At 44.9% G+C, this 16,599-nt stretch overlaps 1 protein-coding gene across 2 annotated transcripts in view; it reads right to left on the minus strand.

The window, feature by feature from the left end:
• Nucleotides 1-7,665: 7,665 nt before the first annotated feature.
• Nucleotides 7,666-16,599, minus strand: part of LOC138284950 (protein mono-ADP-ribosyltransferase PARP14-like) — a 1,156,311-nt gene continuing 1,147,377 nt past the window's right edge. For both annotated transcript variants that reach the window (XM_069224299.1, XM_069224298.1), the window contains exon 18: nucleotides 7,666-8,016. In XM_069224299.1, the coding sequence (XP_069080400.1) occupies nucleotides 7,730-8,016 (287 nt within the window). In that variant the 3' untranslated portion in view covers nucleotides 7,666-7,729. The remainder of the gene's footprint in view (nucleotides 8,017-16,599) is intronic.

Here is a 16,599-nt window from a genome sequence, read left to right on the forward strand (position 1 = left end):
GTATTGCCTATACAGTATTTTAGTATTTGTGTTACCATAATGAAGTACCTTTATTTTTGTAACACTGTGTGGTTCTTTCATGTGTTTAAGATCTGTGTGACTGTAGCGGCATTGCGTAAGCCTTGCTCCTAGATACGTCTTGGCTTCTCATCCACAGCTACCTCTAGAGAACCCTGGCTTCCTAGACACTGTCTATACCTCACAAATAGGGGATACCTGGACCTGGTATAAGGTGAGAACACCAGCTTCCTACACAATTTAGAGAAAATTAGGCATACCCCGTAACCCTAGAACCTGGGTAGTTAAAAAAACAATTGAACAATGGTCCTACAGGGGGAAGTAAAACCCTCGTCTTCCTGGTAAACATTTTTTAAACAATCTTCAAGCGTCCAAATTTTGTCAACAATTCATATTTTATTATAGAGAAGGTGCATATTTATTTACTAAAAATATATTTTGAATTTAATCCTTACGGTGCTTCTACAGTGATGGTACAATGAAAGTGAATGTAGTGAAAAACGTTTGTGCAAATGTGCTCTGTACATTATATACAAGATGTGGTTAAAACATACATTTTCTGCGATCTTCTATAAGCGGACTCATATTACTCCAGAGGTTCAGAAGTCACTTTTTAGTCTCTCAAGAAAAATCCACACTATCAAAATGTTGACGTTTCGACCCCATTATGTAGATCAATCTATCTGGGGTCATCATCAGGACTGTTAGTTTGCTATAGGTAGCACCTGTCAGTCATCGTATTCTGTCTCAGGGTGATTGTTTAATCATCTCATCCTCCATTGACTTTAGATCCTGTTAGTCTGTCCTCTCCTTGTAAACCTACATATGCTTGTGTCCTCCATTATGAAAAACAAACCATATGGAGGTTTACAAGGAGAGAACAGACTAACAGGATCTAAAGTCAACGGAGGATGAGCTGATTAAACAATCACCCTGAGGCAGAATACGATGACTGACTGGTGCCAGTTTGCACTCTGTTGAAGCAGGAACCCTCACTCTAGTCAGGGTAAGGGAGATACACAGCTCAGATAACCCCTGCTCACTCCTTTGGTAGCTTGGCACAAGCAGTCAGGCTCATCTCAGAGGCACTGTGTTAAGTATTTGTACCAACACACACAGTAACACAGTGAAAACACGACAAAAGCACTCAACACCAGCTTAGACAAAATAGCCAATATTTATCAGAGTAAAACAAGACCAAAACGAAAAAAATCCAACATGCACAAGCAAAGTTATGAATTTTCAAAGATTGAACTTAAATATAGCACTTAGAAACACAAATGCTTCTATTGGTGTTATCACGGCGTAGTGACGGAGTTGTTTCCAACCATCAGATGCCAAATGCACCGGTCGCGGAGTCACATGGACGCCCAGGTACAGTAGCTTTGGTAATGAAGAAACAAGCTGGTGCACGGAGTCCGGGGGGTGAGGCGTAGCTGGATCCAGTGCAGCGTTGGTTCCTTACTGCAGAGCAGGGAGGGGTGATGCAGCGTCAGTTCCCTATGCTCCAGCAGGGTCAATGTCCACTGGGTCAAGATGCGGTGGGGGTGACCTCATGGGGTCGCGGTCACACCAGGGGCTGCAGGCGCTGCAGCGGAGTCGAGTGTCACAGACAACGGTGACACGGCACTCGGAACTCACAAAGCCACTGGGAATCAGCAGAGCAGCAGCGGCTCAGGCCTGTGATGTCAGGCAGGGTCAACGCACTCCAGAGGGGACCATGGCTTCGGTTGCAGGTGGTGTTGTGGAGTCAGAGTGTTGCATCAGTCCTGGCGTCATCCGAAGTCGGTATAACTGCTTTTTCTTGTTTTTCAACCAGCTTTCGCTCCCAGGTGCCCAGAGAATGGAGTAGGCACCACCTAGCGAGTTAGGATCCACAGCAAGTGAACGCAGAGGCTGGTAGGTGAAGTCTTTGCTGTCCCTGAGACTTCTTAACAGGAGACAAGCTCAGTCCAAGCCCTTAGAGACACTTCACAAGCAGGATTGCAGAAAGCAGAGTCCAGTCCTTTCCCTCTTAGGCAGAAGCAGCAGCAGGCTAGCACAGCAAAGCAGCAGGCAGAGTGGCAGGCCCTCCTCAAGCATCAAGCTCTTCTCCATGGCACTTTGTGAGGACAGGCACAGACCTTTCAGGTGCCCCTCCCCACTCTAGCTCAGGAGACTCATAAGAATATGCAGGACACTCCCCAGCTCCCTTGTCACTGCCTAGAGGTAATTAACAAACAGTCCAACTGCCAGTCTGACCCAGACGTGGATTCCACAGGCAGGCAGAAGCACAGAATAGTTAAGCAAGAAAATGCCCACTTTCTAAAAGTGGCATTTTCAAACAATCTAAAAACCAACTATACGAACAGATGTATTTTTAAATTGTGAGTTCAGAGACCCCAAACTCCACCTCTTTATCTGCTCCCAAGGGAAACTGCACTTAAGTTATTTAAAGTCAGTCCCCATGTTAACATATGGGGGAGCTAGGCCTTACAATAGTGAAAACTGAATTTGGCGGTTATTTCACTATCAGGATATGTAAAACACACCAGTACATGTCCTAACTTTTAAATACACTACACCCTGCTCGTGGGGCTACCTAGGGCCTACCTTAGGGGTGGCTTACATGTAGTAAGAGGGAAGGTTTGGGCCTGGCAAGTGGGTATACTTACCAGGTCGAATTGGCAGTGCAAGACTGCACAGAGACTGCAGTGGCAGGTCTGAGACATGCTTACAGGGCTACTCATGTGGGTGGCACAAACAGTGCTGCAGGCCCACTAGTAGCATTTCATTTACAGGCCCTGGGCACCTCTAGTGCACTTTACTAGGGACTTAATGGTAAATCAAATATGCCAATCATGAAGAAACCAATCACCAATATAATTTAGACAGAGAGCATATGCACTTTATTACTGGTTAGCAGTGGTAAAGTGCCCAGAGTCTTAAAGCCAACAAAAACTGGTCAGATAAAATAGGAGGGAGGCGGCAAAAGGTTTGGGGATGACCCTGCAAAAAGGGCTAGGTCTAACACCCTCGCCTTCTTGTCAAAGCTGTTTAAAGTCAATACAATTATCTGTCATAACAAACATTGTGAAAACGTACATTCTTCATGAATATCAACAAAGCGCAGCTGCCTACATTTTAGTGGTGCTGCTTGAGGTTCTTTTCTTTGAGTACATTATTCGAGGTGTTTGTACTGTAATTTTATTACAATTTTATCCATGTCTTTCAACAGTTGAAGGCGAACAAAAGTGACAGAAGAGCATATAAACTGAGCATCCTCCGGTGCTTTTGTGCGCTTCCACATTCTTTATCCATTTGAAAATCAGCATAATCAGAATACTCTAGCTAATAGTCTGGCTATGGTGGCTGTGGAGTGAAGGATCTATTTATAGTCTTCTTCCAAATTTCAGCAGGCTGAGGCACATGTACTGTTGCTGTACAAACCCAGGGGTTTTCAGTCTGAAAGCCCAAAAGTGTGTACATTCAGACCAAACTAAGGGCCAGATGTAGGTAGGAAAAAATTAACGAGTCGGAAATTGCGAGTCATTGCGACTCGCAATTTCCGACTCGCTAAATGGTATCCAAGAAGAAAAAGCGACTTCATTTTGCGACTCACAAATGAAGTCGCACCACAGATTGCGAGTCCGCTGTTTGCGAGGTCGCTTTTTGCGACCGCGCTAAAAACGAACACGCAAATTGCGAGTGGGTGTCGCAAATTGCGACTGTGCCGCAAATTGAATGCAGGTGCAGCAGAACACTCTGGAAAACACTTCCTGGCTCTTGATGATGACATCACAGCCAGGAAGTTAACTAATACACCTGGGAGGAGGGAGGACCACACCCATTTTAAACTGCTGAACTGCAAACAGGAGGAACAGCAGCTACCATGGCAGACACTCCTAGAAAGCGCAAATTGAAATTTGCTGAAAAAGAACTGGAGGTGCTGACTGAGGAATGCTGCCAGCACCATGAACAACTTTTTTGGGGGGCAGCCCTCAGTGTGCCAGAGGTGGAAAAGAAAAGGATTTGGACTGAAATACAGGACAAGGTCAACTCCATGGGTGTGAGCCAACGGAGTATCGAAGAATTGAAGAAACGGTGATATGACCTGCGCTCCCGGACCAAGGAGAGGGTGGCAGAGCGGCTCCGGGAGATGAGGGGCACTGGAGGGGGACCATCCACCATACCACCACCCACACTCCTGGAGGAAAGAGTGGAGGAGACCTTGGAGCCAGAGGCAGTGTCCAGGATGGGAGAGCTGGACACGTCAGAGCCAGGACCATCAACCGGTGAGTACCATGAGACATGCATGTACACCCATATCTGCCATACCCCCACCCACCTAGTACACAGCAGCATGCACAACCAAAATAGCTCCATTTCAGAGTAGCAACCACCTGCATGGTGCATTATGGGCAATGTAGTCAAGTAGGCAGTTGATAGGCAACAGTTTATTAGGAAGTAGATAACAGATGGTAGGAACTGACAGTGTGTTCCCTATGTCCCACAGGTCTCCCACACGACACCACCTCCAGCCACAGCGTCCAGGGGCCACAGGTCAGCCACCAGCCTGCACAGGACTCAGGACCAGCCACCACAGGGACTTTCAGCACCCAAACACAGTCCCCTCCTGATGCACCAGTGGCCATACTGGTGAGTGAGCCAGCACCTGGTCCCAGCCACAGTGCCGGTGTACAGGACACGGAGCCTCCACCGCGTCGCAGGCGACGTCTAAATGTCCCTCCAGTGCCGCAGCCTGAGTCAGGGGACGCCTCCATGTCGGCCGCCGAGGCTGCACTCCTACGTGGTCAGCGCCTGCAGACACGAGAGATAAGGAACATATCAGGGGCCATGCGGTGCATGGAACAGAACCAGAACACAGGGCTGCAACTGGTACACACGGAGCTGCAACAGCTAAATACCCATGTTGGCGACCTTGCGCTCTCAATGAAACAACTGGTGTCAGAACTTATCACTGAGAGAGAGGGTGCAAGGCGCCGTGACAGGCAGCTCATCCACCGGCTGAACCGCATGTCTGCCTCCATCGTCAGGCTGGCTGTGAACACCACTGGGCTGAAACGGCGCACGGTCAGCCTCCAGGTGGACATGGGCCACTTTGCCAGTGATGTGGCACATGGACTGGGACATCTCAGCCACGCAGTAGATCTAATGGGGGCACGACAGGTGGCTAGGGGCGCGGCAGACACGCCGCAGGACAGCGAGGAGGGCTCCACCGTTAGCAGTGTCTCAGCAAGTGACACCAGGGTAGTGCAAGGCAGGGCACTGCTGACACACCAGGAACCAGCCATGCTGGGCGAGCCCGGCGTAGAGTGTAAGCTACGCACTGTCCTGGAGTAGAGGCACATGAGGTTAATGTGTCCTCATGCCAGGTGGACTTTTACAGCCCCTGAACTGTAGTTTATGTAAATAGTTTTTTTGGTGCACATTATTAAATTCCTTGTTTGTTCCGCTTAACACCTGGACTCTTTGTGTGTGACATTAGTGAGTGTGGTGACATTTAGCACGTACCTTCCAAAGTATTGGTTTGCAATGTGGGCCAGTCTCTGTCTGCCTTGATTTGCAATGATTCTATCCCCATGATGACGATGTGGTAGCTCTTACTCGTCATCCTCCGAATCTGGGTCTTCTGGGGTGAGAGGTAGCCCACGTCTGGTGGCAATGTTGTGCAGTATAGCGCATGCACCAACGATCTTGAAAGCTGTTGTAGGAGTCATGCGTGCTCCCTGGAAATTTGGCAACCATGTCAGTGATAACATAATGGGCGTCACATACCACCTGGATGTTCAGTGAGTGGGTACACTTCCGGTTGCGGAACAGATATTCCAGATTTGCAGGAGGGCATATTTGTATATGTGTCCCGTCTACACACCCTATGACATGGGGGAAGTTGGCAATCCTGTAGAATTCCAACTTGGTGCTGTTGATTTCTGCCTCATTCCTGGGTAGGTATATGTATCTGGACATGTGTGTGTGAGTATGGCATCTAGGAATGCTCTGAAGAACCGTGAGAGTGCACTTTGGGATACCCCACCTGCCACGGCAATGACCCCCTGATAGCTACCCGAGGCCAAGAGGTGCAGTGAGCATAGCACTTGCACATGTGTGGGGATGGCGCAGCCGCGCACAGTCTGGCGTTGAAGCTGTGTATTGAGTAGATCTATTAAATCTAGTATTGCTGCACTGCTAAGTCTGTATTTATCATATATCTCCTCCTCAGTCAGTTTGTTGCAAAAGTGTCTGCCTGGTTCTGTATATCTTCTCCTGTCTCTGGCTCCTCCTCTTCATCTGCTGTGCAGCGTAGGCTCTCATCCTCCTTGCTATCACATATATCTCCGCCATCTTGAGTAACCCAGGTGCCTTCTGGGTCTCCTTTTATACTTTGGTTCTGGTTACCACCTGCTCTGAGTTAGTGGTAAATTGGAAGTGCAAAATGGGCTTTTTGCGACTAGTCGCAATTTGCGAGTAGCTATTGCATATGGTTTGCGACTCGCAAATTGCGACTTCCTATTTGCGGGTCGCAAAATTTGGGTTGCTATTTTTTCGAGTCGGTAATGGTTTGCATCGCATTTTGCGAGTCGGAAATGGGATTTTTGCATCCCGTTTCCAACTTTGTGGGGTCGCAAACCGCGATTCGGGCCATTTGCGACTCGCAAAACTTTGCTACATCTGGCCCTAAAACACTAATCAGTCAAACCAGAAGGACCACATTCTGGTTGTCTCTGGAAAAATGTTTTACATAGGTTAGGGATCACCAGATGCTATAAGGGGGACAATTCTTTAGGAGTTAAGTTTTATGATATTATTGAGCCTTTAAGAAAACCTTAATTTCACATATATGAGACGACATTGGCAGAGTACAATAATTTGTATGCAAGAAAAAGCCAACTACTTTGTAGCCCTTGAAAGGCTTACTGCCCAGAGGCAAAATAGTGTCATGGTTCAAAAGGGTTAAAAACATCTCAAATGGTAAGGTGATAACTGCTGGCCTAATCATTTGGGGTTTCCTGCAGAAATAGAGAAGAAGCCCTTGGCAGAGTTTTGAGTGAAATAAGTATTTGAAGGTCTGTACGAGGGCCTTTTTGTGCAAGAAACAACATGCACAGCTCAAAATTCACTCAACTTGTGCAAGATGCCACATTTTAAAATACCCCTGCCCTTGATACGTACTACGGCCAAGTGAAATTGGTGAATTATTTGTACAATACGTGCTAAATAATAATAAATAGTAACTTCTCTATGTAGTAAAACTTGCTCAGAAAAATACAGGCAGGAGACTGGTTCTATGAGAAAATGCCACATAGCAAAACATTTTTATCCAAAACAGTTTCCCCAGGAAAAACTATGTACAATTTCACATCATGTGAACTGTCGGAAATTTTGTGTATTTCAACACAATGCGAAATTTGGGAATTCTGCGAGATTATGGTGAGACAACAAAATATTTGCACATGACTAATATAAACCTATCTATAACTGTATGAAAAGGTGCAATTAAAACATAAGTTCTTTATTACACACAAACATATATATATATATATATATATATATATATATATGAAGGCATCATGTTCGCTGTACAAAAATATAAAAAACAATCCTGTGAAAGAAGACAACTGGTGCCTAAAGAACAGAGGTGCTTAATCCATATTGGTTAATTAATTTATTTTTTAGTACAGCAAGTAAATTCATTAAACATGCTTGTTGGTTATTTGAAACTGATCAAATATTCCGGGTAAGCCTGAACATCGTTAAATATTACGAACACGGTAGGGTTTTTATTCGTGTCCGTCACACTATCATATAGATCAGTGGGGTCTTGAGCGCTTTTTGCTGGTGGAGTAATAATTCCTTGTTTTCCTGGGCAAAATAATCCAGTGAGTACTCTGGTAAGGTACATGTACTTCATTCCAGTGGCATCAGGTTTAGAATATGTGTTGTGCGCTGAATAATCTGCATTGACAGCAAAATAAGTTCCATTTCCATATACAGCAGCTGTGAAGATAGAAAAAGACTGTCAGGAGGGTGATGGAAGTCGGATGGGGGCTAATAAATATTAATATAAATATGGGAATGGGATCATCACCTTTCCAGACCTCAATAATCGAAATGTAACTGCTGCAATACATGTCTGTATACTGAGAAGTCACAACAAGATGTTAGATTCATAGATATAATTTGTAACTGCTTTGATATTCAGTGGATAATCAAAAACATGGGTAAACTAAACTTACCTGAATTTGCCTCCCTCTGGTTTCCATTTTACCAATGAAAGACACTCATATGGACTTAATTCTCCACATTGGGTTGGGAATCCAGAAAAACAATAAAATGGGATGCACATGGCCATTAACCATAGTCATTAACATTGTCCTTTTCGATGCACCAAATTTCCTACCACCTCTGAAAGCCTACAAGCTCCACTCACCCATTTCTACCTTCTAAATACAGAACAGGGAATAGTTACTAGACTGCATTACGGCAAAACGTGAAAAAGGTGGCGGTGGCGGCTGGATGATGACAACAACAGATCTCAGCAACAGAAAACCGCTTTCCTCCCATTTTGTGTGGTGACGTTCATACAAACGTCACTTCTTCCCCGACCCTACATTTAAATCATTAAAGAATACCATTTTTAGCACAAACCATTAACTCCAGACGAAGACAGCGTTTATTAAAGAGGAAAAGTGGCAAACAGACAACGAAAGAAGAAGTGAGGAGAAAATAGGGAAGAGCTATATCACCTTAAAAAGAAAGGTGTTGCAGTGTAATTGTCAACCTAAAGGCTTATGCAATTTTGGGTCGATATTTTAGGCTGTTGCACTATTTTTAGGTGAGAATTAGCAAATTAATTCAAACGTTTGAATAACCCCAAAAAAACACTATTCGTATTCATAATATAATCCACGAAATTAAACACAAGGGTTAAGATTGGATTGACAAATTAGTATTAAGTTACAGGAAGAGAAACTTTTAATGTGCCTGCATTTTACAAGGGTAAAGTGAATACTTAAAGGATAATTGTATCACAATCAATTAAAAGCCAGCCTGCTGACAAATGTGACGAGTCCTTTTCTGTGAACTCAGTTTAGTGCATTGTAAGGCCTTATCGGGCTGCACATCTTCACACATTTAGTACCATCTGAAACTTACTCCTGTGATAATTACTGTTATGATGTAATACATTCTGGTGCTGGGCTGTGAGTAGGAACATTTTTAGAATGTTGATATTGGAAGTGTTGGACAGTTATTGTATGAACTGAACATGCTCGGGATGTTTGCTGGCTGTGCTGCTGCACAACCGTGTAGCCTATACTAATAAACTGGAGTTTATCTTCATCCCGTGGTCGGAGTACTTACTACAGGATTTTTGGCGACGAGCTGGCTACACGCCCAGCCTACGTGTGGTTTGTTTGTGGAATTACTTCTTATTTTGTACAGAAAGATTTATGTGGTACATATGGTGGAGTTAAGCACAGAACAATACCGCCCTGGATTCCCTTACTTTTCTGATTTTTCAGCTTGTGGAGATTATCGTAATCGGATTACTAGGCATATAACTTAAACTGCAATAGTAATAATCAAGCCTGCAAGTGGATGCGGAGCAGTGAAGGAGGATGATGCAGTGGGGAAGGAACTCGTTTCTTACCATCATTTGCTTATTATTGCTAACCTTACATTTTGTGAAAAACTGGTGGGGATTTGCAGTGAGGAATCCACTACGCCATTTCATCACATTCGGCGTACAGACATTTTACTATTCTGCCTGATCCTGCCTGTTTATGATGTTATTTTTGTGCTTCGTTTGAGGAGTAAGGTGTTCCTGGTTTGTAGCATCACGTCATCATGTTTTACGTGCAGTCATTTTCCTATTCTGCCTGACTCTGCCAGATTGTGACGCCTATTTGTATGTTGTCCTCCGAGTGAGGCGTTCCTGTTTGACATTGCCTGACTTGCATGCATCACAGTGCGCCGGTTGTCTGCTGAGCTCCGTCAATCACGGCTCGGATCGCAGTGATTCGCACATCTAAGCAAGGATTTTTTTTTTTTTTTTTTTTAGCAACAATGTGTTCTGCTTCCATATGGCTGACAGTGCTTAGTGTTGCTTTGACAGTGCGGACCACGGTGATTCCTACACCTTACTTACCACAACATACCATATTTATTCAGATACTGTTTTCATTTTTTTTTTTAAGATACACAGCGTGGATCATGGTGATTCGTACACTTTACTATATTATCTAATAGAAAAAGGATTCAAACAGCGCTCGTATATTATTATTTGTTTTAACATTAAGAATGTCTAATATTCAAGGGGTTTTACCACCACCAGGATCCTAGATACGCCAGGTGACCCTCCCGTTAAGTGGGATGTATGGTTTGATGCATTTGAATCGTATTCAGGCACTATAGGAGATTTAGTGCAGAAAGGAAAAAAATTATTATTACAGTATTCATACTTTGGGATTTGAAGGTAGCTCTGTCTACAAACACCTACCTGATGTACGTGTACAATGCTATAATGCTTTATATGAATATGAAACAGCTGATTTGAAATTGCGGAACAGGTTTGACAAGCAACCCAATCTTATAGTCTTGAGGCATACATTTTTAAAAAGAAAACAAAATGAAGGAGAGGATTTGGAGTCATACACATCAGTATTACGTAGACTTGCTTTTGTTTGTATATTTGGAAATTTCACAGACCAACTTAATAGAGATCAGTTTGTGTGTCAATGTAAAGACAAGCAAATTAGGCAAACCTTTTTAGCCATGAGTAGTCCAACTCTTGAAGAGACTATCAAGGTAGCAAAAAGCATTGAGATTTCACAAGTCTCCTTAAAGGAGCTTGATGATAACCCAATTGAAATACTGAGCTGCAATGACCAAACCTGTACAGAAGTGGGCAGGACCAAAAAAAGAGCTTTAACTCGGGGTTCAACAATACAAATTTGTGCTTTCAGTGTGGTGATGCTCCACATGCAAAAGGGGAGAAGTGTCCAGCAATTAATGTTTCTTGTAACTATTGTAAACAAAATTGGGAATTTTGCTAGCGTGTGTTTAAAAAACAACGGGCACAAAAGAAATCAACAGTTTAAGTTGTGGAATCAGAGAACGAATCGGAGACTGAAATTGTTTCTGTGGATGTGTAGGAGGCTGGCCTGGCTTGTAGTGGGTACCAAGGGGTACTTACACTCTGTATTAGGCCCAGTTATCCCTTATTAGTGTAGAAGAGGTGTTTCTAGCAGCTTAGGCTGATAGAATGTAGCTATAGCAGAGCAGCTTAGGCTGAACTAGGAGACATGCAAAACTCCTACTATACCACTGGTGTCATATGCACAATATCATAAGAAAACACAATACACAGATATACTAAAAATTAAGGTACTTTATTTTTATGACAGTATGCCAAAAGTATCTCAGTGAGTACCCTCAGTATGAGGATGCCAAACATACACAAGATATATGTACACAATACCAAAAATATGCAGTAATAGCAAAAGGAAGTAATGCAAGCAATGTAATGTTACAGTAGATTGCAATAGGAGCACATAGGTATAGGGGCAACACAACCCATATGCTCCAAAAGTGGAATGCGAACCACGAATGGACCCCAAGCCTATGTGAGCTTGTAGAGGGTCGCTGGGACTGTAAGAAAACAGTGAGGGTTAGGAAAATAGCCCACCCCAAGACCCTGAAAAGTAGGTGTAAAGGGCACCTATATTCCCCAGAGAGCACAGAAGTCGTGATAGGGGAATTCTGCAAGGAAGACCAACACCAGCAATGCAACCAAAGTGGATTTCCGGACAAGAGTACCTGTGGAATACGGGGACCAAGTCCAAGAGTCGCGACAAAGTAGAGAGTGGGCAGATGCCCAGGAAATGCCAGCTGAGGGTGCAAAGAAGCTGCCACCGGATGGTAGAAGCTCTGGATTCTGCAAGAACGAAGATGCCTATCCCCTGACTGAGGGCGAGAAAGAGACAATATCCCCCCATTTGTAGGAGGATGCCCTCCGTCCCGAGTGGGCTGCTGAGCAGACCAGGACAGGAGCAATCCCTGATCGGCGACTAGGTTCACGTTGCGCCAACTTCCACTGTAGCCGCAGCCCTGACCTTGGGAGCACAGCCTGGAGATGCCCAACGTAAATCAGCTGGTAAACCCTCTGCTTAGCCAGCAAGACAGCTCCTCTACTCTGAAGCCCTCCAACACTCACGCCCGACGACCTCAGTTAAAACAAACACAGCTGGCAGATTCACCCGTCCCCACAGTGGGTCCTGGGCAGAAAACCACCATGGAGTGCATACTGCAAGAACTCTGGGCGGTAGGCCGCTGTTTGGAAGGGATGGATTCCACTATTTCAATGCTGGCGGCTAAAACTAAATCCATATGCCTAGACATTGCAAGCTTCCAGTTTTGAGAGAGATGGGGCTGGAAGAGCACGTAATGGCAATGGAGGATCATCTTAACACCATACCGGAGTGGTTTCCTCCACAGAAAGCTCATTGACTTAGAAGACAGAAGCCGTAGAGACAATGTCCATTTTCTTGTTTTTACAGAAAACAGAGGGGTACAACATCCAAGCCTTCCTCTGGAAGACCCTCCCTGCCCTCACAGGTTTATCCTTTGACCCCCCCCACTGGAGTTTCAAAGGGCACAACACCTGGGCCAGAAGGGACATCCCATCCACGCCCAATCATTGCCTACCTCGTGCGCCACACCCACTTTCACCAGCTCCTCACAGAGGTCCTCTCTCACGGCCCATTTCGAACTAAGGAATATGAGATTAGCATTGCAGCAGACTTCTCAAAGGAGACCAATGACAGCCGCAAGGCATTCCTGTTGCTCCGCCCTGGCTTCGTCAAATGGAAGTAAAATACGGCCTATTTGAACATGCGCGCATGTGGATCGCCAAAAATGGTCAGTCAAAAGACTTCTATGACCTGGAAGACCTGTGCCTCTTCTTGGATGGTCCAGCCACGGATACGACTCCGCTCTCGGGGCTATTTAAGGACTCTCAGAGTACATTACCTTCGCACACCTCACTGGAAAGGCGGCACTGCTGTGACGGAGGGGCTCAACATAGAAGGAGAGACCTGGAGAGACTGTTGAGACCTCACGGCGACAGAGACCAGGCGTTTCTAGCAGTGGCGCACCTCACCCATCAGTCAGACAGGGTTAAGTCCCGCTCTCCACTGAAGCCTGAACGGGGGACTGTCAAGGGACCATGAGTGCTATATACCTACCCTGCTAGGAGCTGAGTATTTTGCTGCATGTCCGTATGTGTTTTGGGCTCGGGCGCAGATTCCAGGCAGATTATGTGGCAAAATTGAGGGCTGTGTGCACTCTCACTGCTTTATCAATGCTTCATACTCTATTCTCTCTCCTTCCTCTCTCCCCTGCCCTTCCTCGCCCCTCCCTCACACCTCTAGGAAGGTTATGTGCAAAAGTCAGGGCAAGGCCACATCAGTTCTAATATATGGTAATTGCTGTATCCTATGCTGTTACTTACAGATCCCAAGTTGAATGTACCCTCAAGTTATTGAAGTACAACTGTTTCTGTTGTTCTTGGTGCTGCGCTACCAAAGCACCCTAGACTGCTGGTTTCACTCCCACTGGTAAGTCCTATTATGGTGCACAGACACCTACCATGGCCATCGTTAGCGCACCAATGCATCCCCATCTTCCCCCAGCAGGCTGGGGACTCAGGGAGCAACCCCCAACCTGGGCGCCCTCCATCCTATTGGCCTGCGAGGACCCTACAACACTACGCCCTGCTTAGTTTGCCATACAGCTTTTTTCTAATCTCTACTTCCGGACTACTTCCTTTGCCTTCTCTTGTCCACAGGCTTGGACCAGCAGTCGACAGTTCCAAGATCTTAGAGATTTATTCCCCATTAGCGCTAGTCCCTCTGGTCTTCCTAACCGGCTTCTTTTTTTTGCTTTTCTCTCCACCCTCCCACTTTACCTCCTCCTTTCCTCCTAGCCCAGCTCTTTCTCCTTCCTATATCCCCTTCTCTTCTCCCTTTAATATCTCGTTTTCTACTCCTTATACTCTGTCTGGGTGATCACTTTATAGCCCAAGTACGTTTACTCCACGATTGTCCCATGGCGCAGGTTAAATGTGACGGCTTCATATGCAACCCTTTTCTGATTCGCAGAGGGATGAGGCAGAGTTGCCCGCTCTCACCTCTCTTGTTCCTTTAAGCAATGGAACCGCTAGCAGCCACCATTTGTCAATCTCGTCTCCTTACCAGAATATCCGTACGGGGGAGGAGTCCAAGCTCTACCTATATGCCTACGATATTTTACTCACCCTGACAGACTTGGACCGCTCCATTCAGGCCTTATTAGAGATCATTGATGGCTTTGCACTCCCATCCGGATACCAGGTGAATTGAGGCAAAAGTGAAGCGTTGACCCTTTCCATTAACACCACAAGAGCGGCGATCCATGGTTTCCTACTCTGTTGGACACCATCTCACCTTAAATACCTAGGGATCCTCGTTAACGGGGAACTGGATCAAACAGTGGTGGATAATTTGGACCCACTCATGACCCTCATGTCTCAGTATTTTGAAAAGTGGACCTACTTAGGACTCTCCATGTGGGGTAGGATCCAGGTGGTGCAGGTGATTACTTTACCATGCTTCACCAATGCACTGGAATTGTAACCCATAAGAACACCCCTATTGAGTTTAAGATGGATCGATACGGCGATCCGAGGTTTTGTGTGGGGCTCCTCTCGCCCCAACATGTCGCCTGCTAAGCTCATGGCCCACCGCTCTTGCGGGCTCTTGCTGGGCGGGCGGGCAGAAACACTGTTTCTGCATGGCCAGCAGAATGTATATTATATAGCCGGCGGGGTCTCAAGGGAGCTGGCGGTCTGTGAAAAGACCGCCAGCATGAACACAGTGGGGTTTCCCGCCGTGTTAATAATGACCCCCATAGCATTTAAATCAAAGAAAGGGCTGTTCCCACCAAACACAAACATCAAGAGTGTTCCTTTCAGTATTAGGGAAGACTTAGAAAAGGAACTTATTAAGTTGGGCGACAATGGCATTATTGAGCCCATTAAGTCCTCATTATGGCGGTCACCTTTGGTTGTAGCTCGCAAAAGGGATGGACAATTAAGGATATGTGTTGATCTTAGGTCCTTAAACAAGGAAATTTGGGTAGACTCACACCTACTACCAAGGATCAGTGATCTTTTGGCATGTCTAAGGGGTGCCAAAATATTTTCTAAACTCGATCTGGCCAGTTCTTATGCTCAGGTCAAACTTCATCCTCATTCACATCATTTCGCTGTGTTAATTTCGCATATCGGAACTTTTCAATATTGACGCATGCCTTTTGGCTTGGCCTCCGGGGCTTCAGTCTTTCAAAGAGTTGTGAATAATTTGCTTAAAGAGATTGAGATTGAGAATGTACTTGTGTTTCAGGATGATGTTCTGGTCTTTGCTGACAATGAAGAAGCTCATGAATCAATTCTCCAAAAAGTATTAAGCGTTTTTCAAAAACAAGGAGTAGTGGTTAAGACAGAAAAGTGTAAGTTTGGGAGCACAGAAGTTGAGTTCTAAGGACACAGGGTTTCAGCAGAAGGAATCAAACTGAGATCAGGTTTAATTGATGCGATCACAATGGCTCTTCCTCCTACAGACAAGACAGGGGTTAAATCTTTACTTTGTTGATGTGAATTTTACTCCAGACACATTCCAGTCTTTGCTACCAAGGTGTGCTCTATTAGCAGTTTGTTAAAGAAAGCAGTAACATTTTGGTGGGGGGTGGAGTGTATGAAAGCATTTGAAAAAATGTAAGTGATGCTAGGTCGGAGTGGGGTTCTCAAACCTTTTGACCCCAAACAGTCATGCTGTATTACTGCTGATGCCAGTTAAGTAGGTCTAAGAGCTATGTTAACACAAGAAGTAGATGGCTCTGAAAATACAGTGGCTTTTGAATCTAGGTTGCTCAGAGAAGCGGAACTTCAATATTTGGTTATGGAGAAGGAATTATTAGCATGTGTATGAGCCACTTGAAAAATTTAGATCATATAGTTGGAGAAGGCGGTACAAGTTGTTAACTGAACATAAACCCTTAGTCAGTATACTGGGCAGTGGAGTGAATAAGTGCTGTACCCCAGAATAGTTTGCAGAATCTTGTTGCATTAAACATGTGAAGAGTTCTCTTTATCATCCCCAAACCAATGCTTTGGTGGCGAGGATGAATCGGGTTGTGGGTGAGTGTATTAAGTGGGCCAAAAATTAACACCATGATATAGAGAAGTCTTTAAATAGTATGATTTTGTTTTACAGAACTATACCTCACTCATCTACAAAAGTCTCTGCTTTTGAGTTATTAAGGGGAAGAATGACAAACACAAGCTTTAGACCAAGTGGTTTAAAAAAAATCCGATGTGACAAGTTTGATGAACGTGGTAAGAGAAAACATTTATCAAATTCAACAAAAACACAAGAACACCTTTTCAAGTTGTAAAATGGTTTGTATTAGGTCACCAACACATGAAAAGGGGAAGAGCAAATTTGGGAGACCTGTTAGAGTTTTGAAGATTCTTGGCAATGC

The sequence above is a fragment of the Pleurodeles waltl genome, chromosome 3_1, assembly GCF_031143425.1.
Source record: "Pleurodeles waltl isolate 20211129_DDA chromosome 3_1, aPleWal1.hap1.20221129, whole genome shotgun sequence".
In the NCBI taxonomy this organism is placed as follows: Eukaryota; Metazoa; Chordata; class Amphibia; order Caudata; family Salamandridae; genus Pleurodeles; species Pleurodeles waltl.